Raw genomic sequence first — 25,285 nt, forward strand, 5'->3', positions numbered from 1 at the left:
CATTTCCCAACATCCTTCCTGCTTGTGGCTCTCCAGGAACCTGCTGCCCTCTGATAAATGTGACCCGTGTGCTTTGTTCCTGCCTTCACAGACCAAAATACTGCGCTGGCTGGAGCAGGGCTCATCACTTTATCCTGGACTCATGTGGGGTCATCCCAGCAAAGCCACCAGAGCTGCATGTGGCTCGGAGTCCCCAGGCTAATGGCACAGAGTGATGCCTGGTTTGCTCTCACAAGTGCATCCAGGCTAAATGCCACATTTTTGAGTCTGCTCTGTGCTCTGACAACATGTTTGAAACTGCTAAATGGTCTCTGTCTGGAGCAGAAGGCACCCTGAAGCCCATGAGCTTACTAAGGTGCACCTCCAGTGGTGACCTCAGAGGATGTATAGTGCAGCTGGATGGTCACACTCACCACATGTGGGGGGACAGCGAGCAGGCTGACCTTGGGCACTAAGTCATGAGCCCAACCATCTGTTAACAACAGGTCAGCCAGAGAATTTCTCCTCAGCACTCCGGCCTTGGCTGCCATAACTTACGTGTCGCTGAAGCATCTTCCAGACAGACATCTGATCTAAATGCAGAGGGCAGAAAACTCACTGCTCCCCTTGGAGCTGCACCCCAGTGGTTACCTCCTTCAGATAAAGATAAACCCACCCTTTCATGTGCCCTCAGCCCAGTTTCGATTTCTAGCCACAGATTCTCACCCTCCTCCTTTCTGTGCTGCCAAACACTGGTTATCCTCTGTCTAAAGGGGCTTTCCCTGCAGGAAACCACAGCTTGAGCTAGACTGCCTTTGATCTGGTGAACCTGAGTGGCACGCTCCCACCAAGCCCCTTCTGCCCAGCTCAGCGAAGCCCTGCCAGAGCTTGCTTTCCCTCGGTCTTTGTTCCAGCTGCAGTCTCAGGACTCTCCCAACTCCCCAGGCTGGGTCTGTGCAGCTCTCCAGCACCCTCAACTCCAGTTATCTCACAGAGAATTCAGATCTCTGGAAGGATCTCACTGGATCCTTTCTACCACTCTACGGTCTTAGTTTGTGTCTTGTAACTACTACACTGCTCTTGTAAGGACAGCTAATTAAAGCAGGCAGCTGAGGAGTCAGACAGAGGAAGACAAGATCAAAAGGGTGCAGCTGACGCTTGCAGTCATCACCTCTGCTATCACAGGCACTGCCTGTCTCCCACTCTGCTGTGAGCCTAACAAGCTCTGTCTTCACAATGCCCCAAGTCCCTTACTCCTACCACTTTTACTGGAAGCCACTTTGGGATTTTGCTCCCGTGTTGTCAAATTTCCAGCCTCCATTTGTTTACAGCCAGTTAATCTCTGTGTGTTGTTAGCCAAATACCTTTCTTCAGAGCCTGTTTTGTGTCCCGGGTATCTGCTTCCACAGCCGGGCTGGGCCACATGCTGTGCCGACACAGGCAGTGGAGGGGGTGGTGTAAGGACCTCAGTGGGAGATGCAGTGCCCAGAGGGCCCTGGGGATTTAGGGCGCACCCTGGTATCCACGGGCGGCCTCTGCCTGCCCTGAGAACCGAGTCGGGGACACTCACCACCAGCACGTGCTCCAGCAGCTCCAGGTAGCCATCAGCACACTCCTTGCCAAAGCGCAGCGCCCGCTGCCGCACGTCCCCGCTCACCTCGGGGTGGTAGGCAGCTTCCTGAAGCCGAGAGAAAGGGAAGCCCCCGTTCACATCCAGCACCATCCCTGCTGGCATCTACAGCCCCCACCCAACTCTGCCAGACCCAGATCTCCTGCCTGTCCCACCTTGCAGGAGCGCAGCATGTCTGCAATGGCACGGCGGCTCAGGTTCGCCGTGGCGATGACATCCTCCTGCCGACAGGAGTTGCCGGCAGCCACGGCTTTGGCCGTGGCCATGGTGATGCCCTTTGTCATGCGGATGAAGTCCTCGGGGGTGGAGACCTTGGCTGGAGGCACAGGGGAGGAGAAGACCTGCAAGGCAAGAAGCGGCAGTGAGGGGGGGGGGGGGGGCGGTGGGGAGTGGGCCAGTGGGGCAGAGAGCTCAGCATCATGGCTGTACTCACTGCCAGCTCCTGGCGTATGTGCTCTATCGTGGCCTCCAGAGCCCGTGTCCCCTTCGTGGCCTCATCCTCAACAGCCTTCACCGTCTTCAGCAAGGAAGTGACATTTGTCACCATCACCTGTGGAAGGGCAGAGACAGACAGGTGAAGCCCCTCGCATGCTCTGGGCTGCTGCCAGCACCTCTCCCTCCCTTCACAGTATGGCCCAAAACAGCCCTGCCCCCCTAGCTCACTCAGACCACTCTCTCTCACTGCTCTCTCACTCCTCTGCACGCTGTGCCTCACCGTTTGTGTGTCCCTTCCTCCCTTCTTGTCCTAACTGCACCTCTGTTGTCCTCCCGTCCCTTGACAAGTGGAGAAGCATCCCCTGTGCTCTTTCTCCAGCCTCCCCTGCCCCATTCCCTCCTTCCCACTGTGTCCAGCTCAGACCTTGGCAGAGTTCTTCAGCTGGTACACAGCAGGGTCATCCCCAGCTTTGCCAGCAGCTGCCTTGGTGGCACCAATCAGGTCTCCAAGTGCCTTGGCCACATCCTTCACAGCATTGATCAGGACCACCTGAGGAAGAACAGACCAGGGCAATGGCTTGGCTAGGGTCACACTCATGTGTTGTGTCCCAGCAGCAAGAAATCTGGGCACCCCCAGAGCACTCAAGAGTTCAGCTCAGCCAGCACCAATCAAAGCCCAGACAACCACCTCCACAACATGCGTGATCCAGCCCACAGCACTGCATGACACCCCCAACCCTCAACCCCTTCAAGCAAGGTATGAGCAGCCTCTGTTCACCCTATACACCCCCTCCCACCTGAGTCTCCGGGTCTTCAGATCCCAGGCTGGCAGCACCCAGCTTCACCACCTCTGCCAGGCGGGTGATGGTGGTAACGGAGGACTGAGCAGCCTGGGCTAGCTTCTCCTGGCTGGCCGTGGCGTTCTGCACCAATACTTTGGTGTCCTCCACCAGTGCCTTGGCGGTTTTCAAGATGCCCTCCCTGGAGATAAGAAGGGAGTCAGAAAGGACACAGCCTTCTGCATGCTCACGTGGTCCTTGGAGCGTAGCGAGACTGTGGACCTTGCCTTCAAGGAGAAACAGAGTCAGCGTGACCTGAACTCGCAGCTCTCCTTGGGGCTGGTCCACAGCTCAGACAGACAGGAGCCCACAGGGCAGAGCCTGACCCCTGTGGCCGAGCAGAGGCTGGACAAGGCGCCGGGGTACCTGTGGTCAGCGAAGGTCTCCGAGTTCTCGCGGTTGAGGGTTCCAGCCGTGGCAAACATGATGGTGGTGTCCAGGTCAGCGATGATGCCAGAGACAGCGCTGGCTGCGGTGATGCAGGCTTGTGTCCCACGATTCCCAGCCTGAAGAGCTGCCAGCACATGAGACACCTGTGGGGTGTAAGTAGCACATGAGACACCTGTAGGGTGACTGGAGGAGCAGAGACAGTTCAGGCAACCCCCACCACATACACCTTCTCCAACACCTCCACGGACAAAGCTGCTGCAGGCCAAGGAGAGTAACTGCAAATCATGTGGTCCAGACACCCTTTCTGAGCTTCCAGTTACTTATTTTTACCTTGTACCGGTAACACTTGGGGTCCAGGACATAACTGGACACTGGTAGTTTCCAAATGAATAAGGTTTGAATGACAGGCATCAGAACATCACAACTCATTCCTCCTTTAGCTGCTAAACCATTATCTGTACTTGGGAAAGGACTCATAGAACAAGCTTCCTGAAGGAATGCAATCTTGGAAAGACCTGCAGGAGGTGCTGAGCATGCAGGCATGTACCAGGCACGATGAACAAGTGCCTGTTTGCTTACAAGCACCACCATTCTGCTGTTACCAAGTAGCCTTTTAGCCTTGTTTCTCATCTGTTATTCACAAGTGTGCTCTTTAGATTGCTGAACAGGACACTTTCCACCAAGCCAGTAACAGGTGAGGGAGAGATAAATCGCTCAGCACAAGCTGCAAGCTTGGCCCAGAGACACAACGCTGCCCACAACTGCAAGAGCTGCCCGGAGAGCACTGGGCTGCCACCAGTGTGTGGATCAGTTTTCCCTGGCAGAACATCAGCAGGCAGCACCTGGACATCACACTCACCCATCACAGCACCAGCTGCTGTTATCATGGCTGGAGAGCAGGATCCAACCTGCACCCTGTCAGCTGGGCAGGGCGAGCATGGCTGAGTGAGCCAGGAGAGCCCAAAGGGACCCTGGGAGCACCTAGAGTGGCAGCTCCAAGGGCACAGGGCTCAATCCAGCACCCCTCTCACCTCACCACACCATTCCCCACCTCCTCTGGGCTACTCACCTTTTCAGAAACCTTGCGTGCACTCTCTATCAGCTCCTTCTTGGTGTAGGCATCGCTGGGGCTGCACTGCAGGGCTCCAGCCTTGGTGACTAGGGCAGCGCAGCCATGACCCAGCTCCTGCACCCGGCGCTTGATGTGGGAGCCAATCTAGAGGGGAAAATGCACATGAGAAAGCCAGCAAGGAGCTAAGCCCCACACCAGCTAGGAAACAGCAGCCAACCCCACCCAACTCCTCCCTCCTGCCACTCAGGAGGGGGAAAAAGGCTTTGCTTCACAGGGAAGGTGTGAATGCTGCCTGCCCCCAGCTCCAACAGGAGGTTCATGCCCCCATCCTCTCTTCTCACTCTTCACCAGACCCTGCTCTGCCCCACGGCATGCTCCCCCACCTCCTCATTCTCAGCGGTGAGCGCAGCGGGCTTAGCCTCTTGCGCCAGCTGCCCGTACTCGTTGGTGAGCTGGTTGGCCAGTGTGCCCAGCTCATCTGGGTTGGTGGTGGATTTGGTGACCTGCCAAAGGAAGAGGAGCAGGAGTTGGAGGGGCCCTGAGCTGGGCAAGCAAGGAGCCAGTCACCCTGCCTTGGTGGCAGGCAGTGCTTTCTGCAGTGACAGACTTGCTTCCACCCACCATCTCCTGTACAGTCACTGCTATGGCCTTGGCGGTCTTCACCATCGTTGTCTGGTAGTCCACAAAGCTCCCCTCTGGCTCGCCCATTGGTCCCTCATCCAGCTGCAAGAGATCACCAAGAGATTTTGGCTCCAAGTCCAGCCCAAAAATCTTGTAGAGTTTGATGCTAACTCCTCCTTTTTCCCATCCCCTTCCCTGGCCAGGTCCACTCCATGGTCACCTCACCTGGTTGATGGCCTGGGTGATGGAATCCACCATGCCCCCTACAACACCTGCAGCACTGGCTGCCTCGTTCAAGGTGGTGGTCAGGTCCTCCACTGCTTCCTTCATCATCTGCACAGCCTCCTCCAGAGCTTCCTGGGTGTGGGCAGCTTGCTGCAAGAACAAGCCAGAGTGAGGGGACAGGGAACCCCAGGTTCCTGTGTCCAGTACACACATGTGCTCCCACACGCAATGGGAAGCACGTTGCTGACACGTGCCCCTCCTGCTCACCTTGGGGTTCCCACCAGCCTCCTTGGCTGTGTACAGCATCTGCAGTGCTGACTCAGCCAGTGTTTTGGTCTGGTCCAGAAGGTTCATCTGCTGCTGGTGGTTGGGTGTTTTGGAGGCAGCACCGATAGCCGCCATAATGAGCGGCTCAAAGTACTGAGCCATCTGGGACACCTAGGGAAAAGCAGCATCAGCACCAGCAGCTTCCAGTCCCAGCTGCCCTGCGTGCCTCCTCTTGCTGTGAGCTCCTCCATGAGCACCAAGCATCTCACCAGCAGCTCCCCATCCCCACATTACCTTGTGCCCCAGCTGCGAGGCTTCAGCCCGTGCCGCACTGGCTACGGGCTCGATCAGGTTGCTGATCTCCTGGACAGCTGTGATCATCTGGTTGTGCAAAGCCTGTTGCAAAGAGAGGGTGTTGTGTGAGGCAGCAGCAGGGCTGGGGTCACCACGTGACACCGTGCTGGGGGTGGGGGGAAGGATGTCTCCCCCTTTTAAGCTTGCAGCAGTATGTCCCTGACCCACCTCTTGGGAGATATCTTCTCGGGGAGCCAGCTGCTGGCTGATGGCAGCGAGGGAGGCCTGGTCCACCTCCCGCATGCATCTGTTCAGGACCTCGATGGCCTCGTCACACTCCCGCTGTCCTGGAGCTTTGTCCCTGCATAACAGATGGCTCAGCCCAGCGCTGCCAGGTGCTATGCCACCCCTTCGCCCCCAGCCTTGGCTAGTGCCAGCGAGGGGCAGGACCCTCATAGGCTTTGGGGCAACTCTCATAGAGCCCAAGCATGCTGGCATGTGTTACCACCAACCCACGTCAGGGCTGGAGGAGCAGCTCCCGCACAAGACAAGAGACACTGCATCCTCCATCCCATCCCATCCCATCCCATCCCATCCCATCCCATCCCATCCCATCCCATCCCATCCCATCCCATCCCATCCCTTGCCTCCCTGCACCAGCAGCAGCCCAGAAAGTGTGCCAAAACATCCTCAGGAATGCTTGCTCAGAGCAGCAGTACCTGCCAGACTTGGCCGAGCAGGCATGACTTGCCTCACCTCATGTTGGTGATCAGCTTCTTGATGGAGTCTGAGACAGTGCGAGAGTGTCCAGCCAGCACCGACCACTGCGGGGGGTCCTTGGGGTTGACAGCCAGAGAACGAGCAGTCTGGATGAGACCAGCAGAGCTCTCCAGCATGGTCTTGGCAGAAGAGACGATGGGCTCCATGGCTCTGCGCCCCTGCATGAGGAGACAATAGGTCAGTGCCTGGGAAGTTACTCCAACTCCCATTACAGTCCCCTTGGAGTCATCCCTTGAAGCCCAACGCTTGCCACTACCTTCCCATCATGCCCTCCCAAGGCACCAGCCCCACACTGGGGCTCCATCCCAAGCTCAGGAAGAGGAACAGTTCCTGCCCATCCTTTGGCAGTCCCCATATTACAGCCAGGCCACATCCTCCTTAACCCTGCAGCAACTCACCTCTGGGCTGATCTGGGCCGGAACGGTGGCAAACTCCGGGTTGGAGGCAAAGGCTGTCAGGTTATCCACAGCCTCAATGAGAGGCGCGGTGGCAGCGCGGCACCGCTCCCGATTCTCTTCGTTGAACTCACCATCCAGGGCCTGGCGTGGAGACACCAGAGCAGTTATCCAACCCCTACCATCCCCCAAATCCCACCCCCACCACGATGCCCTGGCAGAGGGGGTGCACCTTGATGGTCTTCACCAGGTTGGCTGTGCTGTTGGCCACCTCTTTGGCCGACTGGACGAACTGGCGCTTAGCCACAGGGTTGGCAGTGCGGGAGGAGGCCAGGCGACACGTGTTGCACAGGGCTGAGGTGTGCTTGGCTACAATGGTGGCTGCTGACAGCACCTGCAGAGAGGAGCAGAGTGAGGCAGGACCCACGATGACTCCCCATCCTCACAGCTCTGCCTTCCCGACAGACCCACACGGGGCACCAGTGAGCACAGACATCCCTCCTGGGACTCCAGAACTATTGACAAGATCCAGCATAACTATACAGTCCCCGTCTGGACTGTCACCATTGCACCAAAGCTGCCATCTGGCTCCCAGCTCTTGGGATGCATCTCTTGCAACTAGCTTCACACTCCCTTTCACAGAATCACAAGCTTGGAAAAGACCTTTAAGATCATCAAGTCCAACGGTTCCTGTCCTATGCTAAACCATGTCCCTGAGTATCTCATCTACCCTTTCTTAAACTCATCCAGGTGGTGACTCAACCCCCTCCCTGGGCAGCCTGTTCCAGGCCCTGACAATTCTTTCAGTGAAGAGCTTTTTCCTAACACCTGATCTGACCCTTCCCTGGGGCAGTTCTGTGCCGTTTCCCCTTGTCCTCTCTCCTGTCACCTGGTTGAAAAAAGACCATCACCCACCTCTCTACAACCTCCCTTCAGGTACTTGCAGGTGGTGATAAGGTCTCCCCTCAGCCTCCTCTTCTCCAAGATAAACAGTCCCAGCTCCCTCAGACGCTCCTCATAGGATCTGCCCTCCAGCCCCTTCACCAGCCTGGTTGCCCTTCTCCAGACTCGCTCCAGGACCTCAATGTCCTCCTCATGGTGAGGAGCCCAGAACTGGACACAGTACTCGAGGTGCAGCCTCACCAATGCCCAGTACAGGGGCACAATTACTTCCCTAGATCTACTGGCCACACTATTTTTGATACAAGCCAAGATGCCATTGGCCTTCTTGGCTGCCTGGGCACACTGCTGGATCATATTCAGCCTGCAGTCAACCAACACTCCCAGGTCCTTCTCTGCCCGACAGCTCTCCAGCCGGTTTCCCCCAAGTCTACAGTTCTGCATGGGGTTGTTATGTCCCATGTGCAGCACTCTACAGTTGGCCTTGTTAAACTTCATCCCACTGGTCTCAGCCCATTGGTCCAGTCTGTTCAGATCCCTCTGAAGAGCTTCCCTACCCTCAGGCAGATCAACACTTCCTCCTAGTTTAGTGTCATCTGCAAACTTACTGAGGGAGCATTCCATCCCTTCATCCAGGTCATTGATAAAGATGTTGAACAAAACTGGACCCAGGACTGAGCCCTGGGGGTCGCCACTCGTGACCGGCCTCCAGCTGGATTTTGTTCCATTCACGACCACCCTTTGGGCCTGGCCATCCAGCCAGTTTTTCACCCAGCTGAGGGTCCACCTGTCCAGGCCAGTGGCAGCCAGTTTCTCACTCAGAATGCTGTGAGAAACCGTGTCAAAGGCTTTACTGAAGTCCAGGCAGACCACATCCACAGCCTTCCCCTTGTCCATTAAGCAGGGTGCAAGAAAATGCCTGCTGTGGTGCCCCAGCTCATACTCACCTGGGACTGGGTGCAGGCAGGGTCCACCAGGTTCTGGCAGGCCATCTGGATGGCCTGGTTAGCTCTGGCAAACTGAGTGGGGTCTACCAAGCCCTGCTGTCCAGCCTGGCTGTTGGGGTCCGAGACCCCCACGAGGTAGGCAGCCTAGGAGCATGAGAGAGAGAACTCGTATACAGGGCAGAGGCTCAGAGCAAGCAGGGGCTGTGGAGGAGGCTGCCAGCCACACACCACAGGGCCAGATTCAGAGGGGCAGGGGAGAGGTACCCCTGCAGCAGCGATGCACCAGGGGTAACTCTCAGGGCTGGGACAGAGCTTGTCTCACCTGAGCAGCTGCCTCTGTCAGCCCACAGAGAGCCTTGGAGGCGGCACTGATGGAGTCGCCGAACTCGGGCAGTTTGCTGTTCTTGGCGTTCTGGGAGATACCAGCCATGGACTCACCCAGCACCTGAAGCACACCACACACTGGTTAGAGTCCACCTCCCACACCTGCACCACGCTCCCAGGCTCAGAGCTCACTGTGCTCCATCAGCAGCAGAGGAACCACCTTTCCCTTTGTCCCCACATCCTTCTGAAACCTCCACTTCCTTCCCCAAACCTCCACCTCCAGCCCAGGGCTCACCTTGGAGTTCTCCATGACACTGTCAAGGCAATTGAAGTAAGACATGTCGTTGACAGTCTGGGTAGGGTTCTCCAGCAACTCCTTCACGGTCTGTAGGGACATGTGTGTCACATCTGAGGGAAGGGTCCACGCCCTCCACTTGCACCTCCTCTTTGCTCCCTCCCAGCAAGGTGCAAGCTCCCAGTTCCCCACCATCTCAGCACCCATCTGTCCCAACCCCTTTGCTGCCTGGGCAAGATGTGGCTCCTAACCTCCAGCTCCCTCAGGGCGTTGTCACATTCCTTCTGGCCTGGTGCCTGCTGGGTGCACATGGTGATCAGCTGGTTAATGCTGTCAGTCACAGCCCTGACAGGGACAGGGGAGAAAGACCCACAGATCAACACCAGCTCTGCCATCTGGACCTGGTGCTACAGCAAACAGCTCACAGGGAGCAGTTCTCCTACCGTGCTGCTGCTGCCAGTTGATTCTTGAGGTTGGGGGCTGTAGGATCAGCAGAGAGTGCCTTTGCAGCCAGAAGCAACTTGCTGGAGGACATGGAGATGCTCTTCAAGTTCGACACCACTTGTGCCTGATCTTCCTTATTCTGTAAGAAGCCATGAAGTTACCTGCAGCACATTCCCAAGCTCCAAGCCCACCCTGGGTCTTCTCTGGCAGTTTTCAAGCTGAGCTAGTTCCCTTTATCTAACTCATCCTCCAAAACCAAGGATACAATGGCAACGCTCACTGAACAAACCTTCGCAGAACACTTTGCCACCATTGCTGCAGGTTTGCACAGCCCCAGACCTCATCCCAAGCAGTTGTGCTGGCCAACACCACTCTAACCACCACTGCCCAGCCACCCTGTCTATGCTGAACCACCTTCCCATGCACCCCAAACCTCTTACCGTACCCACAATCCCCCCCAATGGGTGTTCATTCTCACCGGAGACTGGCTTGCCATCTCCACTCCTGCCTGCAGGAACTCATTGAAGTCCTGCCCAAATTTGCCAGAGGACTTGGCCAGGTCTTGAGGGGTGCCACGCGATGCCTGCACCAGCTCGTTGGCGGACTGGTTGAGCCCAGCAGCTGCTCGGTTCAGCTGGCTCTGGGCCTCCTGGAAGCTCTTGGTGCTGGGAGGGAACTGGAGGCAGAGAGAGGGATCAGGAGAAGCAGGGAGGAGGATAGAGATTGCAAATGAGGGCCTGGCACATGCATGGGAATACATTGCAGAGAAGCCTCAGGTGGATGAACCGGGTCCCACCCCTATAAGGCTTCTCCCCTCCTGCCCCTGCTCAGCTCACCGAATCTGCAAGCAGCCTCTTGCTGGCCTCTCCAACCATGCGAATGGCAGCATCCACGTCCCGCTGCCCTGGCAGGCAGTTGACACAGCGGCTCAGGGCCTGCGACACTGCCTTGGCCACCTGCAGAGAAGCAAAGAGTGGTCACTGTCCCCCAGCCAGCCCCTTGTCTTTCCTGTGGGCTGGGGGGGGACGACAAGGGGGGGGTCACACTGCCCCTACCTGGGCCAGGCGCTGCTGGCTTTCCGGGTCACCGGGCTTGGCAACCGCTTTCCGCGCCTCCTCAATGAGATTGTTGGCTTTGTCCATGACGTCGCTGGCGCACTCCAGCATGGCGCTCTGTGCCTGCGGGTCCGGGGTGCTGGCTGCCACGCCGCGGGCGGCCTGGCTGAGCGAGCGCAGGGCCTGGGCCACCTCCCGAGCAGCGATCCCTGGGGAAACTGAGAGTCAGCCACAGCTGGCACCGTCCCCTCCCCGTGCCCAGACCCAGCACGGAGGCTGGTACCTGTGTAGTTCTCGTTGCCCTGGGCCACCTCTCCCAGGAGGTGAGCAATAGCGGAGCTGACGGCTTTCGTGCTGTTCCCCAGGTCCTGGGCACACTTCTCCATCTGCAGGGGAAGAAGTGGGAAGGTTCTGCTGGCCTGCACCTCCAGTATTCCACCCCTGTAGTTCCCCCACCCCTGTGTCTGCACCACATCACCCCACACTGCCCTTCCCCATGCCCTCACCGTCTCTCCTGGTAGAGGCTTGAGCTTGCCATCGCGGGCAGCTGCCTTGGCTTCTTGCAAGTCCCTCTCCAGGCTCTGCACCAGACCCAGTGCAGAGTCTATCTCCAGGGGTCCACACGCCTCCTGAGCCTGTGATGGGGGAGAAGGGAGGGTAAGCATGGTGACCACTGAGCCCACCCTGCTGCAGCAGAGACCATGACCTGTCACCAGCCTGTTCCTGCCACCCCCCTCCTCCTCCCTGCTCTGCACAGCCAGGGTCCCACCCTGGGTCAGAGCTGATCCTCTCACCTTCTGGGCAGCTGTGCGGAGCTCAGCCAGAGCTGCAGCCAGGTTCTTGGCACACTGGCTGAGTTGCATCGCAGAGGCTTGGTCTGTGATGGTGGGGACAGTGGCCTTGGCTGCAGCTACCATCTTCCCACCAGGCTGCCAGACAAAAGGAAAAGCTTAGTGAAGGGGACAAACACACAGCGTCTCTCTGTGGCACACAGAGATTGCAACCAGTTTCCCAGTAATCTTAAGAGGGTCAAGCACAGTGGGAAAGATGTAATGCCAGAGCTTTGGCATTAGGAAGGCTCCAGGCAGCACAGGTACCTGCAGGAAGTTCTGGCTGGCAGCAATGAGAGCCAACTGCGCACTGGGGCTGTCTGGCTGGGACTGGCTTCCTCGGACACCCTGCACCAGCATCGGGATCTGGTCTGCCACCACCTGCCAGAGAAGAGCGTCACTGGAGAGGATCACTCAGGAGATGGGTCTAATCCAGGACCAGTGACCAAAAAAATCAAGCCCCAGGGGAGCTGTGCCCCCAAGTCCCACCTGCCTGCCGCAGCTGAACATGGAACCCCAGCATGAACTACGGGAGAAGGGATGGGGAGAGGCAGCACCAGAGGTGCCAAGGTCAGGCCCAGGACCCTTACCTTGCAGCTCTGCGCCAGCTGCTGCTGTGCAGCAGGATTCTTGTTGGAGGAGGCAGCATGCTGCGCGGCAGCGATGGTCTGGGTGGCAGAGGCAGCAGCTTGTTTGGCTGCGTGCTGGTGGGGAAAGGCATGGGTTAGCATCAGTGGCAGGGAATCCTATACAGAGCCCCCACCCCCTGCCACACACCAGGACCCAGCTCCCCATAAATTCTCCTCCCATGCCTCCATCTGTGACACGGGAACATCCCCAGCACCCTCTGGTGTCCAGCTTCCCCAGGCAACAGAGGGAAGGGGAAAGGGGAAGTCCCTGCAGGATGCAGCACAGACACCACATGGACTTTATCCCTCTGCAGGGATGTGGAAGCTCCTGGCCAGGTCTCACTCGCTGACCACGCCTGCTTGTCCTCTGTGTCCCCCTGCCTCACCTCCAGCTTGTGCACAAGCTTCTTCTTGATGGCATTCTGGGCAGCAGCATTGGTCGCCATGCGGAGCCCTTCCGCCGCCTCGCGCAGCCGCTGCTGCTGCTCCTCACTGTCTGGGTGGGCTGCAGCTCCCTGGAGAGAGAGGAAACCAATCACACCATGCAGGGTCCACTAGCTGCCTTGTGCTCCCAATACAGCAGCTGTGCTTTGGCCTGACACTGGGGAGCACCACCAGGCAGCCTGAGCTGAGCAGTTCTTGGTGACCTTGAGGATGGTGTCAGCGGCCTGGTCCTAGTGCCCGACAGGCTGCCCACCCAAAGCATGCTGCTTGTCTGCCTGGGATGCTGGGGAGATGCCCAAAGCCTACCTGGGAGAGCTCAGTGGCAGATTTAACAGCTGCCACCCACAGCTCCAGGAGGAGTCCCACTCCACCACACAGGTCCACAGCTCCCCCACCCACACAGGTCCACAGCTCCCCCACCCAAGGGCTGATCATTCCCTCTGCACGACTGAGCTGATGGGACTGGGAACCAAAGCCAGCACCCATCCACCCTCCCCCACACCACTGACCTTTGCAGCCTCCACCATCTTGGCAGTAGCATCAGCCAGGATCTTGGCTGCACTCAGCAGCTTGCGTGAGTTCTCCAGGTCCGTTTCTCCCTCTGCATCAGCTTTGATGGCATTGACGAGGTCAGAGGTGGCCTGAGCCAGAATACGAGCCTGCCGCACCATTTCCCCTGGGACAGAAAGGAAGAGGGGCCTGTTAACAAGTTCCATAGGCTCCCTAATACCTCCCCATACACCGGGCTCTACCCAGGGTGACGTCAGCTGCTCTCACCAGCATCGCCCATAGAGCTGAATATGTTCTCGGTGACGTTGAGGATGGTGTCAGTGGCCTGGTCGTAGCGCCCGATGGGCTGCCCACCCAAAGCGTGCTGCTTGATGTGCTGCAGCAGGTCGTTCAGGGCCTGGGTGACAGCTGTGGCTGCCACCCCCACCTGCTTCAGGAGCTGGTCATCATTGGTGGCCGCCTTGGAGGCCTCCACACAGCCCTCTGCTGATTTGGCCACCAACTTGCCAGCCTCGATCAGCTGCTCCTGGCACACTGGGGAGCTGATTGTGGGAGCCACTACCTGGAAGGGAAGAGGGAGGCTGGGTAGCAAGTGTGGTGGGCTCCTCACAGAAGTCACACAGGGACAGCTGTCCCCAACTTCTGGTTCTCCAAAGAGGATATTCAACATTTGGGCACAGTGCCAGGGACCCCAGCCTGCGGCAGGTCCTGGCGCCAGACCCTTAATGTCCTGCCCAAGGACATGCTGTTCTGGCACATCCACAACCCCATCACGGAGCTGCCAACAGCCACACTGAGGCAAAGGTTAACCTAGCTGCTTACCTTGGTGCAGGCCACCAGCTGGGAGGTGGAGAGGGCACACTGGGTGGCAGCAGCAATCACCTGGTTCTGCAGTGCTGTGTCTTCTGTTTTCTGGGCCACGTTCTTGGCCTTAAGCACCAGCGCCGCAGCAGCGCTCGCCACCGCCTTGGCCAGTTGCATCAGCATGTCCTGGGGAGGGACTGAGAGGGTCAGCACCACAGCACCCGCACCGGGAGCGCCCGCAGCCGCCCGCGGGGCTCTCGTGAAATATTCAGCAGGGAAACATGAGATCTCAGGGGCCCCTCATCCACTCTGGCCCAGCAGCGGCGGCACGCTACACCTGGAGTGGCTAGCAACACCCTGACCCATCTCTACGGCGCGCTACAGTCATCGGTGAGGGTGTAGCCCGGCCCAGAGCCACAACCTGCATTGTGGCACTGCCACCAACACAGCTCAGAACTCAGACAATGCTTAGCATCACACCCCAGCACCCACGACCTCACTGCCCACTCCCCAGGCAACAACCTCATCAAGTCCCTGATTGTAACACAGCAACACCCTGATGCAAGGCACCACCATCACCAAACAGCAAAACCCAGGACAAACCCCTCCAGAAACAGCAGACACAGTCACACCACAGGCAGCGGCCTGCCCACAAGTTCTCCCCACTGGCAAGAGGCTGAGCAGGGCTGCCCACACTGGTCACCCATACTGCAGGCATGCCAGCTGCTTTCCAGCTTAACGATGGGCTACATCCCTGCTGACTCTCCTAGAGCTAAAGGAGAGGCACGAGACAGCAACCAGCCTCTTCTCCCACCTTCTTCCCTTCCAGGGAAGGCATGGGGCTACCCTGCCAGCACACAATAGGAAGTGACCAGGGCACAGTCTCAGTGGGGCATCGCTGTGGTGCATCAGCATGCCACAGCCTTCAGGAATTAGCTCTCATGGCATGCTGACAGTGAAAACCAGCAGCACCAGCAATAGGCAGCAAATGCTCGGGACAAGGACCGTGGCACGCAGGGCAACACTCCCTTCTGCTGCGCCTGCAAATGCTCCTACCACGTGTGTGCTCACAGCAAGCAGCCCCACACCTTCTGACACCAAGCCAGAAGTGTCCCAGCTCCCCTCGCCTCCTGCAAGCCAAGACTACTGCCACCACAATCCACCACCTTTCCAGGCAGGAGGACAGACTGGAGAGCGCATGCACCCAGCTCCAGAGCCCCCAGACCGCAGCACCTGAGCCCAAGAAAGGAAGTAAATACACTCGAGTCTGCCAGCCGTGGGGCAGAGCCTCCCAATGCACATGTGCAAATTTGTCTCCTGGGTCTGAAATCTGCCCCTTGGGACTGCTGCCTGGCCATGCACAGTTCCCTGCCGCAGTGCTAGCTTGTCTGCTCCCCTTTGTTACCTGTCCAGGCCTTTTTGTTTGTGTTGAGGCTGTGTGGCCACCATGAACAGAAACCCCTTCTTCCTGGAGTCTGTTTTGGTCTATACTACAGCTAGATTCTTCTCCCCAGCACAGCATGCTGCCTCCCTTGTGATGGAAGGGGCAGCCACAGGAAACCAAGCTGTCTGGAAGTCAGCTCAGCCAACACAAAGCACCCCACAAGGCTCCAGCAACCCTGCGTCTCTGATGGGGGCAGGCAGGCAGCTCTCACAGGCAGGGAGCAGCAGGCAGGAGCTGAGGCAGCTGCAAGGGAGGACTCCCAGGGCAGCACTCACCCCAGCAGCGACCCGAGTGCATGGACTTCTGAGAGCCAACCACCAGAAAAAGCAGATGTTGAATGAGAGCCCTTCTCCAAAGAGTTCAGGTGATAGTCCCCGGAGGAGCAGCCCTCAAGCTGGAGAGGGCAGGGACCACCAAGCAATGCCTACAGCCCCCTTTTACCGTCTTTAGGTCAGAGGCAGGTAGGCTCCAAGCACACCGGCTTTCTGGGATCTACATGGGAATCCACAAGATAAGAGGCGTTATATCACTGCGACTCTAGGGACAGAGATGGACAAAGGCCTGTCCCCTCCCTCAGCAAAGTCACCACCAGGGACTGGCCAAGCTTTGGCCCAGAGCCCTCCTGCCAGTCCTGTGCAAAGAACAGTAGTGTTACAGGGCAGGTGTCTCTGGGTGCTGCCGAGTGCACTCACCTGGAACCGAGGGTCGGTGTCGCTCTCCCCAATCTGCTGCAGCAGCTCCCCACTGGTCTGGCCCACCAGGCCAGCAGCCTGCAGAAGATTCTGGCGAGGCTGCAAGGGATGAAGCAAAAGCAACACCAGACTTGTGAGCAAAGCCCCAAAACCTCACCTGGTGGCTGTCTCTGGCTTCCACCCTCCTCTCAACCCCACGGCCCACCTCAGCACTGGCAGGCTGTGCCGTCTTCAGCAGGTCTGACACAGCGCTCGCCAGGTTCTTGGCTGCCTGCAGAAGCTGCCGCCCGTTCCCTCCTTCGTCCTCCATCAGTGCAGCCAGCAGCTTCACCCCCTTGGACATCTCCGTCAGGTTGGAGGAGATGGTGGTGACAGCACAGCCCACTGCAGTGTAGTCTGTGTCTGCTGGATCCCCTGCACAAGGACGAGACAAGTCAAGATGGGACACACTTCAACTGACGCTCCAAGAGTATCCCCTGTGCCTGTATCCAGTGTGGTTCTCCTTCCTGGGTGTAGGGACAGAGACCTTCTGTCTCCTAAGCCTGAAAGCTGAAGACATCAGTTGAGTTTGGGCAGGAGAGCCTGGTTAAAGAGAACTGCACTCTGCCATGGCTGTGCCTGGAGCTGTGGCAGAGACCAGACAACATGGTCCTGCTCCAGAGGATGGTAGGACAGCCAAGGACTGGGCTGGACACAGGCAGGGATTTAAAGGCAGGGCAAGTTGCAGGGGCACAGCCAGCTCTATAGGCAGGTCATGTGCAGTCAGGGCTGAGTTAGCTCTAGCTGGGGCAGGATGGCTCCTCCAGTCTCTGATGGAGGGAAGGAACAGCAACTTTCAGCCAGACAAGAGAAAAGGCCTTCTCCAGAGATGGAGCATACCCCTCTCGATCTTCCACGTACCTGCAGTGAGATTTACCACTGAGGCTGTGCCTGCAGTGATAGCATCCACCTGGGAGTGGATCTCATGCTTGGACTCATCCATCTTATTTTTGCGCCAAGCTTTGGATGCCTGGAACAGAAAGAACAGGGTCAGCAGGCAGTGATGGAGGTGGTGGGGAGCTGTACCCATGCTCAACACAGAGAGACACAGGAAAGAGGGGACAAGAAAGAAGGAAGGAAGTGCCATGACCACCCAAAACTCCCCAGACCATCCTGATCAAGCAACACGACCAAGCATCCCCTCCGTTCCTGCCCTTGTGGTGTGATACAACCCCACCTCTCTGCAAGCAGCACATCTTCCCAGGAGCTGCTGGTACCTGGGAATGCAGCCAGCCTTACCCAGCCCAGACAACAACCTCCAGCCAGGTTTTCCTCCCCCCAGGACCCTGTCTTCACCCAGCACTCACAGCATCCTGTCCAAGGGGTGGCAAGGTCTCAAAGTCATCTAGCGTGGCCTGGGCTGCGTGCACAGCCTGCATGCTGGAGTTGATGGTGCCAGTCAGGGCTTGCTGGGCTGAAGTCTGCAACACATGGACAGATGGAGGTATGCTGGAAACTTGAGGTTTAGGCTTCAATATTTGGCTCACACTTCCCCACCCCGCATCAGGGTGCAATGTGCTATGGATGACAGTGGTGCAGGTAGGCAGCTCCACGAAGCAGGGTGCGCTTAGCAAAAAAAAGGAGTCTCCCCTCTGCACCTCCCACTTGGCAAATGCCCTGTCCCACCATGGGTACAAGTGAGTTTCTTAGTTAACCCGCTCTGGGGGAATGGGGAGCAGGTGCAGTGGGATCCCGCAAGGCTTTTAATAGCGAGCCCCACAGCAGGCTGAGGAGGGCCAAAGAAAACAATCTCCTTGTGGCCTTTTCTAAGCGCCTCTCCAGCTGCAGAGGGCATGGGGGGCACCAAAGGCAGGCACAAGCATGAGCTGCAAACCATGGTACCAGTGGGCCTGGCCAGGCACAGCAGCTCAGAGCAGCTCAACCTTAAGGAGAAGCTGTAACCACCGACCAGGAGAAAATGCCAGGGTGTAGCTCGAATTTGCAGACTGGGTGTGGGAGGACATCAGCTGAACTACGCCAGCAAGCACATGAGGACAGCAGCACAGAGCCACTGCTCTTCAGAGCAAGCCAATGCCTGGCCACAGACCCAAATGGATGCGTCTACACAAGCCCAAGGCGCACCTTCTCGAGTCTGTTCCCTGTGGTGAGTGCAGGGAGAGCTTACCAGGGGAGGCATGTGCCCGCGGTGCATCTGGCCACTGGTGATTTGCAGTTGAGGCTGCGGCATCGTGCCCACCTGGAAGTTTTCTGGCCCTCCAGCCCCTGTCCTCATGATGGCTGGCAAGGCCACTGAGCCAAGTTCTGCCTTGCCTACACGGTTAAACTGCTGCTGCAGGACGGTTGACCTGAAACGGGGAGAAAGACCAGGTCAGGGGATGGCCACAGCCCTGGCACCAGGCTCTGCAGGAGTGCTGCTGCTGAAGGACTGGCAGCTCTTCCTCCAGACATGCTGTGCTGCACCCTTTGCTGAAGCCTGCTCTCCAACTTTGGCTTAGCAGGTACCTGGCTTCTGGAGGACTTACTTCTTTGGAGACACAGAGTCTTCCAGCATCGTGGACTCCTCATCCCCTTCCAGTCCAAAGTGGTCTTTGCTCTTTTTCTGCAGACGAGAAGAGAAAACATGTCAGTCATCACATACCTCCCAGGCTTCCCCTCCTCCTCCAGCCCAGCCACTGCACAGGGCCACCAGAGTCCCCTGGCCCATGTTCCCCAGCAGCACTGCGTGCCAACAACTGTCTGGAGAGGAGATATTTACCACTGCACTTCCCAGCACAGCCTCACCTTTTTGAGGATGATGTCAATGTAGCCAGCAATCAGCTGGGCGATCTGCTCCCCCTCTGTCGTCTGCACTGAGTAGTAACCATCCTGGTAATCCCCAAAATCCTGCAACAGCAGGGCACAGGGTAGCACTGGAGCAAGGCACTGGCGGCCATCCTGAGCCTGTCTGGTATGCACTAAGCACCCAGTGCCAGCCTCCAAACCAGCAGCCAGAAAAGGCACCAGAGACGGGCAAGGCTGTCCCACCATGAGCCAAAACCCAAGAGGGTGTTTGGCGTGTGAGCAGCACCCCTGAGGGGGCGCCGCTGCAGAGAGGGGGTGGTCCCTACCAGGGTGAAGCTCTTGGGTGAGGCTGCCCATCGCTTGATGTTGGTCAGGCTCCACTCCTGAATCACTTCTTTGGTCTTCTCGTCCACCCTCATGACGCACTCCTTCGTGATCCCCAGCAGCCGCGGCACCAGCTTGTTCTTCCCCTTCATCTTCTCCTGCAGGCCCCAATGGAAGAGTTGTGGGCTGCCCCCAGGATGGACCCATCCAGGCACAGACCTCCAAACCCTCCCTTGGGTACCAAACATCCCCTCACACTTTCAGGTGGTGACAGCTATGGCATGGGGCTTCAAAACAACCACAGAGAAGCCAGAAATGGGAAGGCAGCACACAGGGAAAGGCAAGGACAGGGGACACCAGAGCTATGTGGGTTGAGGGGTAGCTGGATAGACAACACAGAGAGATGCTGGAAAAGGGGAATTTTGGCCAGTGGAGTACTGCTGCTTTACCTTGACCAGGAAGAAGGACACTCCATAGGTCTTGAGGGAACGGGCAAGTTTCACGTAGCGAACTTTGGCTTCGATCTCACTCATGTTCCCGCAGTTCTTGTGGGCCTGAGCAAAGACAGAACATCCCACTAGCACCATGGTCCCTTGGCTGTGCCCTGCCACAGCTCTTCCTTATCTCCTGCCACACTGGCATCCAGTCCCCACCACGGCACACCTCTGACCTCTGGGACCTCAGGAGCTCCTTGCCTACCCAAATACATCTTCCTGCTACTGTTTCTCACCCACCAGCAGAGACAAGAGCAGCCTCAATATTTGGCAAGGAGGAGGAAGCAGCCCAGGTCTCAACACCCGCCCTGCACATACCATGAAGATCTTGCGCTCCCCTTTCTGCTTGATGTATTCCTTGGGCAGGAAATCCTTGAGTCTGCCAAGAGACAGACAAGCCAGCCGTTAGCAGCAGAACCTGAAGCCAGCATTTGTCTTCAGTCACAGAGAGGCCCAACCCAGAGTCTTGGACAAACCCCTGCCAGGGCACAGGCTAGGAAACTTTGGGAGCAGGAAGGATATGAGAGAGGTTGTTGCAGTAATGAAAGTGGCCCCAGCTGAGAGTGGGGTGGAGGTGCTGAGGATGCAACCCCTGTGCACATCATCAGCAGACACCATATGGTGGGCTCGGGTTCCCCCAACAGAGTTAGCTGCATGTTATAAGGTGTGCCAGAGGGAGCAGGACGGAGGGCCAGCACCCCTTGTAGCCTGCACGAACACCCCAATATGGGTACTGTGCTGCAGTAAGGAGAGGGGTCACAGCAGAGACACCTCTGCCCCAAAGCCCCACATGCCAGCGCAGTGCTGGGGACTAGAGCCGCTCCAGCCACCTGGGGCTCCCCAGGACACTCACTCCAGAAAGCCTGGCTTGTGCTTCTGCTCATTGTGTGGCCCAAACTGGATCTGGCACTGGTAGCCAGCAAACTCGCAAGCTTTGTCAAAGGAGACAGGGTGGGAACCGTTCAGAATGTCATCACGAGCCTGCATGGGAAGAGAAGACACTGCGGTGGGCTGGGCAGCCATGCAGATCTGCCACTGCTCCTCTCCACACCCAGCAGGACCTGCTTTCCAGACAGAAAAGAAGTGGCCATGAAAAAGAGGAGGATCATGTGGCAGGCTGTTCCCTACAGGGACCATCACCATGCCTGGGAGGGGAACAGCAGCAGGACTTCAGGATGGCTCCTACTGGGCAGAGGAGACACAGGATCTCCTGGGGGAGTTCTGGAGTAGACAGGGCAGAGGGCTGGGATTGCCAGTGTTGGCTCTTACCCAGGATGTAACTGGGCATCCTGAAATGCCCCCCGTGGTGGCTCCTGGCCAAAACCTCAGCCACCAGCCCTGGTAGGGGGCTGGTATGATGCAGCAGAGCCAGGAGCTCTGGGGAGCTGTACCTGCACGTAGAGCAGGTTGAGCTGCACAGGATCTCTGGAGTCCACGTTCTGGTCAGAGTAGAAGAACTTGCGCCGCAGCAGCAGCGTTTCATTGTCGTCGATGCCTTGTTCGCGCAGGGTCCGGCCGTGGTCCAGCCAGTTCACTGCAGACAATGCCAGGGCATGAGCAGGGATGGGCACCCAGGACCCAGGGCTGATCCCAGCCCCAGGCCTGCCCACGCAAAGTGAGAAGCAGATGTCCACCTGGTGCACCCCAGCTCTCATCCCTCTGCTCTGGGCGCCCAGGCAGGAGAGACTCCAGCGTGGACACATATCCCCTTGTAGCAGTGCTCTCCACTGTCACCTATGCTCCCCTGTGTCAGCTCTTCCCCTCCCTGTGGCCCTCGGCATAGGGTGACCCCATCCCCAGCACATGCAGGCACGTACACTCATCATCTGTGTGCAACTTCTGCTTGAGCTTCTCCATCTTCTTCTCATCTCTCAGCAGGGTCTTGTCTTTCTTGAGGGTGCCAGTAACCTCCTCCTTCTTCTCTTCCATAATCTCCCGAACCAGCGAGTACTCATCATAGTTGGTGATGCCTGCAGCAGAGCCAAGGACCAAGCTCAGTAGGGCACTGCTGCCAAATACAGAGCCAGGGGTGCAGAGCAGAGTCCCCCCTCCCCAGCATCATGCAATCCTTGAGACATCCCTGCTGCTAGGCCATCCAGTGCAGAGCTGCTGCTGTCCCCCCCAGTACCCCCACCAGACACTGCCACCTCTCCCCATGACCCTTCCTCCCCATGGTTGCTGCCCCCTCCTCTCACCGATCCGGGCGCAGATTGTCATGAGCATGTCTGTGACAGTTTTGGAGTCATCCACCATCACTGTTTTTACTGTCCCATCCAACATGCGGATCTTCAGGGGCCGCTGCTTCTTCTTGTACTCCATGGTATCCTGTGGGCACAGCAGGGCACAGCTACCCACAGCGGCACTGGCGCAGAGTGCCCACAACCCGCCAACGGCTGCCTCTCCCCAGTACACTTGTGTGGGGGACATGGGGTGCTCTGGGGCCCAATGCAAAGCAGCAGGGCTGACACCCACTCCACCTCCACGCTGCGGGCACATCCGACCTCAGAGCCAAGGCTGAAGGGACGTGGGATGGATGCTCACCCCATTGCGAAGCATGTAGTAGTCCAGAGCCTTCCCAGCTTCCAGCCAGATCCCCTTCTTTGGGTCTTCATCCGAGAGGAACAGCCCAAAATCATTGGCTGAAAAACAGGTAAAGTAATCCTAAGCAGGACAGCGCCACAAAGACATCAGCCTACACCCAGGGACGTTCATCAGTGGAGCCCAACTTGTGAAGCACAGTAGCACTGTGAGCACTGCAGTCTAAACCTAGTGAGTGGGCAAAAAGCTGGCAAGCAAGCTTTGAGGTACATGTTTTACCACAGTTATCTACGGAAAAAATCATCTTAGACATGCCTACGCAACGCTGAACTTGGAACTGACAGTCACAACAGAAGGAAGAGGTTGGAGTTGTGGTTGACAGCTCTCCAGAATCTTTGGTGTAACACACAGCAGCTGCCAAAACAAGGTAGTAAAACACTGGGCATCACCAGGAAGGGCAATGGGAGCTGGTCTGTAAAACCTAAGCACATCCACACTTTGAGTACCCTGTGCTGGCACAGTCTACACCTCCCCAGAGGACGTGGCAGAGTTTGAAAAGATAAAGAGAGGAGAAACTTCAATGATGGAACCTGTGTATGAGGGACTAAAGGAGCTGGGACTCCTTGTGTTCAGGGAGCAGAAGGCTGAAGAATGGCAGAAAGGCTTAGGAGGTCTCAAAGGTATTAAGGGCTGTTCACCAAATCCTGCACCCCTGGGGCACCCAGTGGCACTGCTGAACACCAGGCAGCGGCACCCCAGTTTGGACCCACAGGGCTAGCCCTGTTTTCCTGATGCAAGAGGCCAGGACCACACCTGGCTTGCCCTGGGAAAGATCCTTCTCCACTGTTCCAACAACTCTGCGCCGCAGGCTGTCTTGGCTGGCTGCTGAGTTTATAAGGAGTCATCTCGTTGGCAGCTCTCCGCGGGGAGGGACAAATTCCTGAGTCACCCGCTCCTGCCTGGCTAACACTGCTATTAGGATCCTACTAAACAGGGAGAAGAAAAATCGCAGGGACTCGCCATTTTATTTAAAAAAAAAAAACAACAACCTCAACAACAACAAAAAACCCCAACTATTTTCAGTGCAGATTCCAAGAGGATAACTCTGAAGCGCTGAAAACTGAGCAGCTTGCCCTAGATCCATTAACTTGGGCAGGGAGAGGTGCTTCCCGAGACACAGCAAGAGAGCAGAGCTGGAAACTACACCAAAGCTCCTAGCCTGAAGGTGACAAAATGCAGGGCAGCTCAAAAAGGGATCTCTGAGTGCCACTGGGTAAGAAGAGCAAATAGAAACAAAAGCTGCAGGGAACTGATAGGAAAAGAAGAGCTATGAGTAACTGAAAAGGAACTTGGGAATAAGCAGTTCCCTTCAAGGCTTTCCCCTTCCCTTTTTTTTTTATGAGCAGGCTGGCTCACGCCCAGCAGCAGGAAACAACGCTCCCTCCAGCAAGGCTACAGCCCTGAGTCCACTAAAACAGCCAGTCCCTCTCCGAAACCGAAAGCCGGCCTGCCGGACCGCTGGCCAGCGGGGCACAACATGAGAAGGCATTTCCTCTCATCCCCCAGGAATCTGCAGCTCCCAGATGTCGCTGTACTCCCCCTCCTCTGTGCTCCCCCTCCTCTTCCCACGACTCCTGACCTCCTGCTTGCTGCCTCTCCCCTGTGGCACAGCTGCTTTTGGAGGCGGCAGGGACCCAGGAGAGCCCACCAGACGATGTTCTAGTGCTCCAGCCCCCTCACCCACGCCGGGGACAAGCCACATCCGTGTGGGTGTGAGTCACATCATGAACTCTTGAGCTGTAAGTTTAACTTTGAGTCTGGCAGCAGCACAGAGATGTAAGAGCTGAGAAAGTTTAGCAAGGTAACAGAGCACCAGCAGGGACCCAGAAGAGCGCTGCTGGGGCAGGGAAAGATGTGAAAGAGGATTATACAACCCCCAAGAAATTAAAAGTCAACTTAGATCATCTATTAACACTTGCTACAACCCCTGCAACTGTTTAGACCCACCTAGTCCGGGCCACTGGTGATAGGTGCAAGTAGAGAGGAGCAGACAGAAAGGGCAGTAGGCTCAAAGAGCTCAATGAGTTATTTTACTTCCAAATGTGTTTGCCTTGCTCCCAAACCCTCAGATTTTTTCTGGGGTGTTGAAAAGGGAGCCCAAGGAGCCCATCCCTCCACCTCAAATGGGCAGGACTTGGACCTTGCTCCCCTCATGCCCCCCCAGATAGGCACAGAGACTAGAAAGGAAAGGAAGGCCAGTGGAATGCCAGGAGATAAGCCAGGGCGGCCCCACCTCGCAGCCAGCCCCACCGCGGACTTACGCTGTCCCGTCTGGGCCTCGGGTACCCGCTCCCGGATCATCCGGCAAGCGTCGTACACCATGGTGGAAGGCTCGAACTGCATCGTCTTCACCACGCTCCCGATGCTGATCTTCAGCGAGAGGGCAACCATGGCGGCGGCTGGGCTGTCCCCACTCCCGCGTCACCTGCCGGAGGGGACAGAGGGGTTAGCGCTAGCTGCCAGCACGGGGTCCTTCCTCCTCCCGCCCAGCGGCACCCCTGCTCCCCAGAAAAAGGGACACAGCTTCAAGCAGCAAACAAGGGTTGCACCCAGCGCTGGCTAGCCTGCAAGGGGGGGAGGTCTCCCTTTCCAGCCCCAGGCTCTCTTTCCAGCTTTGGGATCGCTGTCTCCTTGTCCCGAAACCGACTCAGCTTGCCTGCAGGAGTGACAGCAGCTGGTACCCGGCAGCGATGCTGCCAGCAAGGAGGAAGTGAACACATAGGAGCACGAGAGATAAGCTGGGACAGCACAACAGAAGGGGTTATAATTAAACCTGCTGTGACACAGAAGCCACAAGAGGAAAACCAAACTCCAGCCCAGTGCTGGTCACCAGCTATCAGCAC

General features: G+C 57.4%; 1 protein-coding gene across 2 annotated transcripts in view; it reads right to left on the bottom strand.

Moving 5' to 3' along the window:
- TLN1 (talin 1) overlaps nucleotides 1-24,833 on the bottom strand; it is a gene marked incomplete at its 5' end in the record, with an annotated part of 30,723 nt that extends 5,890 nt beyond the window's left edge. The window contains 49 exons of one of the 2 annotated variants that reach the window (XM_084278947.1): nucleotides 1,550-1,657; nucleotides 1,765-1,950; nucleotides 2,043-2,159; nucleotides 2,469-2,594; nucleotides 2,842-3,025; nucleotides 3,250-3,416; nucleotides 4,343-4,489; nucleotides 4,729-4,848; nucleotides 4,967-5,068; nucleotides 5,192-5,338; nucleotides 5,459-5,629; nucleotides 5,753-5,854; nucleotides 5,981-6,113; nucleotides 6,509-6,690; nucleotides 6,931-7,071; nucleotides 7,160-7,321; nucleotides 8,775-8,918; nucleotides 9,097-9,219; nucleotides 9,394-9,483; nucleotides 9,645-9,738; nucleotides 9,837-9,976; nucleotides 10,316-10,513; nucleotides 10,674-10,793; nucleotides 10,893-11,101; nucleotides 11,176-11,278; nucleotides 11,399-11,527; nucleotides 11,687-11,821; nucleotides 11,990-12,103; nucleotides 12,313-12,426; nucleotides 12,738-12,866; nucleotides 13,305-13,471; nucleotides 13,573-13,867; nucleotides 14,128-14,295; nucleotides 16,246-16,344; nucleotides 16,451-16,659; nucleotides 17,146-17,254; nucleotides 17,592-17,705; nucleotides 18,410-18,590; nucleotides 18,768-18,844; nucleotides 19,027-19,128; nucleotides 19,353-19,508; nucleotides 19,800-19,904; nucleotides 20,163-20,223; nucleotides 20,698-20,825; nucleotides 21,236-21,378; nucleotides 21,662-21,814; nucleotides 22,040-22,169; nucleotides 22,386-22,483; nucleotides 24,704-24,833. In XM_084278947.1, coding sequence (XP_084135073.1) covers nucleotides 1,550-1,657; nucleotides 1,765-1,950; nucleotides 2,043-2,159; nucleotides 2,469-2,594; nucleotides 2,842-3,025; nucleotides 3,250-3,416; nucleotides 4,343-4,489; nucleotides 4,729-4,848; nucleotides 4,967-5,068; nucleotides 5,192-5,338; nucleotides 5,459-5,629; nucleotides 5,753-5,854; nucleotides 5,981-6,113; nucleotides 6,509-6,690; nucleotides 6,931-7,071; nucleotides 7,160-7,321; nucleotides 8,775-8,918; nucleotides 9,097-9,219; nucleotides 9,394-9,483; nucleotides 9,645-9,738; nucleotides 9,837-9,976; nucleotides 10,316-10,513; nucleotides 10,674-10,793; nucleotides 10,893-11,101; nucleotides 11,176-11,278; nucleotides 11,399-11,527; nucleotides 11,687-11,821; nucleotides 11,990-12,103; nucleotides 12,313-12,426; nucleotides 12,738-12,866; nucleotides 13,305-13,471; nucleotides 13,573-13,867; nucleotides 14,128-14,295; nucleotides 16,246-16,344; nucleotides 16,451-16,659; nucleotides 17,146-17,254; nucleotides 17,592-17,705; nucleotides 18,410-18,590; nucleotides 18,768-18,844; nucleotides 19,027-19,128; nucleotides 19,353-19,508; nucleotides 19,800-19,904; nucleotides 20,163-20,223; nucleotides 20,698-20,825; nucleotides 21,236-21,378; nucleotides 21,662-21,814; nucleotides 22,040-22,169; nucleotides 22,386-22,483; nucleotides 24,704-24,833 — 6,762 coding nt within the window. Of the gene's footprint in view, nucleotides 1-1,549; nucleotides 1,658-1,764; nucleotides 1,951-2,042; nucleotides 2,160-2,468; nucleotides 2,595-2,841; nucleotides 3,026-3,249; nucleotides 3,417-4,342; nucleotides 4,490-4,728; nucleotides 4,849-4,966; nucleotides 5,069-5,191; nucleotides 5,342-5,458; nucleotides 5,630-5,752; nucleotides 5,855-5,980; nucleotides 6,114-6,508; nucleotides 6,691-6,930; nucleotides 7,072-7,159; nucleotides 7,322-8,774; nucleotides 8,919-9,096; nucleotides 9,220-9,393; nucleotides 9,484-9,644; nucleotides 9,739-9,836; nucleotides 9,977-10,315; nucleotides 10,514-10,673; nucleotides 10,794-10,892; nucleotides 11,102-11,175; nucleotides 11,279-11,398; nucleotides 11,528-11,686; nucleotides 11,822-11,989; nucleotides 12,104-12,312; nucleotides 12,427-12,737; nucleotides 12,867-13,304; nucleotides 13,472-13,572; nucleotides 13,868-14,127; nucleotides 14,296-16,245; nucleotides 16,345-16,450; nucleotides 16,660-17,145; nucleotides 17,255-17,591; nucleotides 17,706-18,409; nucleotides 18,591-18,767; nucleotides 18,845-19,026; nucleotides 19,129-19,352; nucleotides 19,509-19,799; nucleotides 19,905-20,162; nucleotides 20,224-20,697; nucleotides 20,826-21,235; nucleotides 21,379-21,661; nucleotides 21,815-22,039; nucleotides 22,170-22,385; nucleotides 22,484-24,703 lie in introns of both variants that reach the window. The other variant, XM_084278946.1, reaches the window with a different exon arrangement.
- Nucleotides 24,834-25,285: the final 452 nt, after the last annotated feature.

Source organism: Gallinula chloropus (assembly GCF_964237585.1).
Source record: "Gallinula chloropus genome assembly, chromosome: Z".
In the NCBI taxonomy this organism is placed as follows: Eukaryota; Metazoa; Chordata; class Aves; order Gruiformes; family Rallidae; genus Gallinula; species Gallinula chloropus.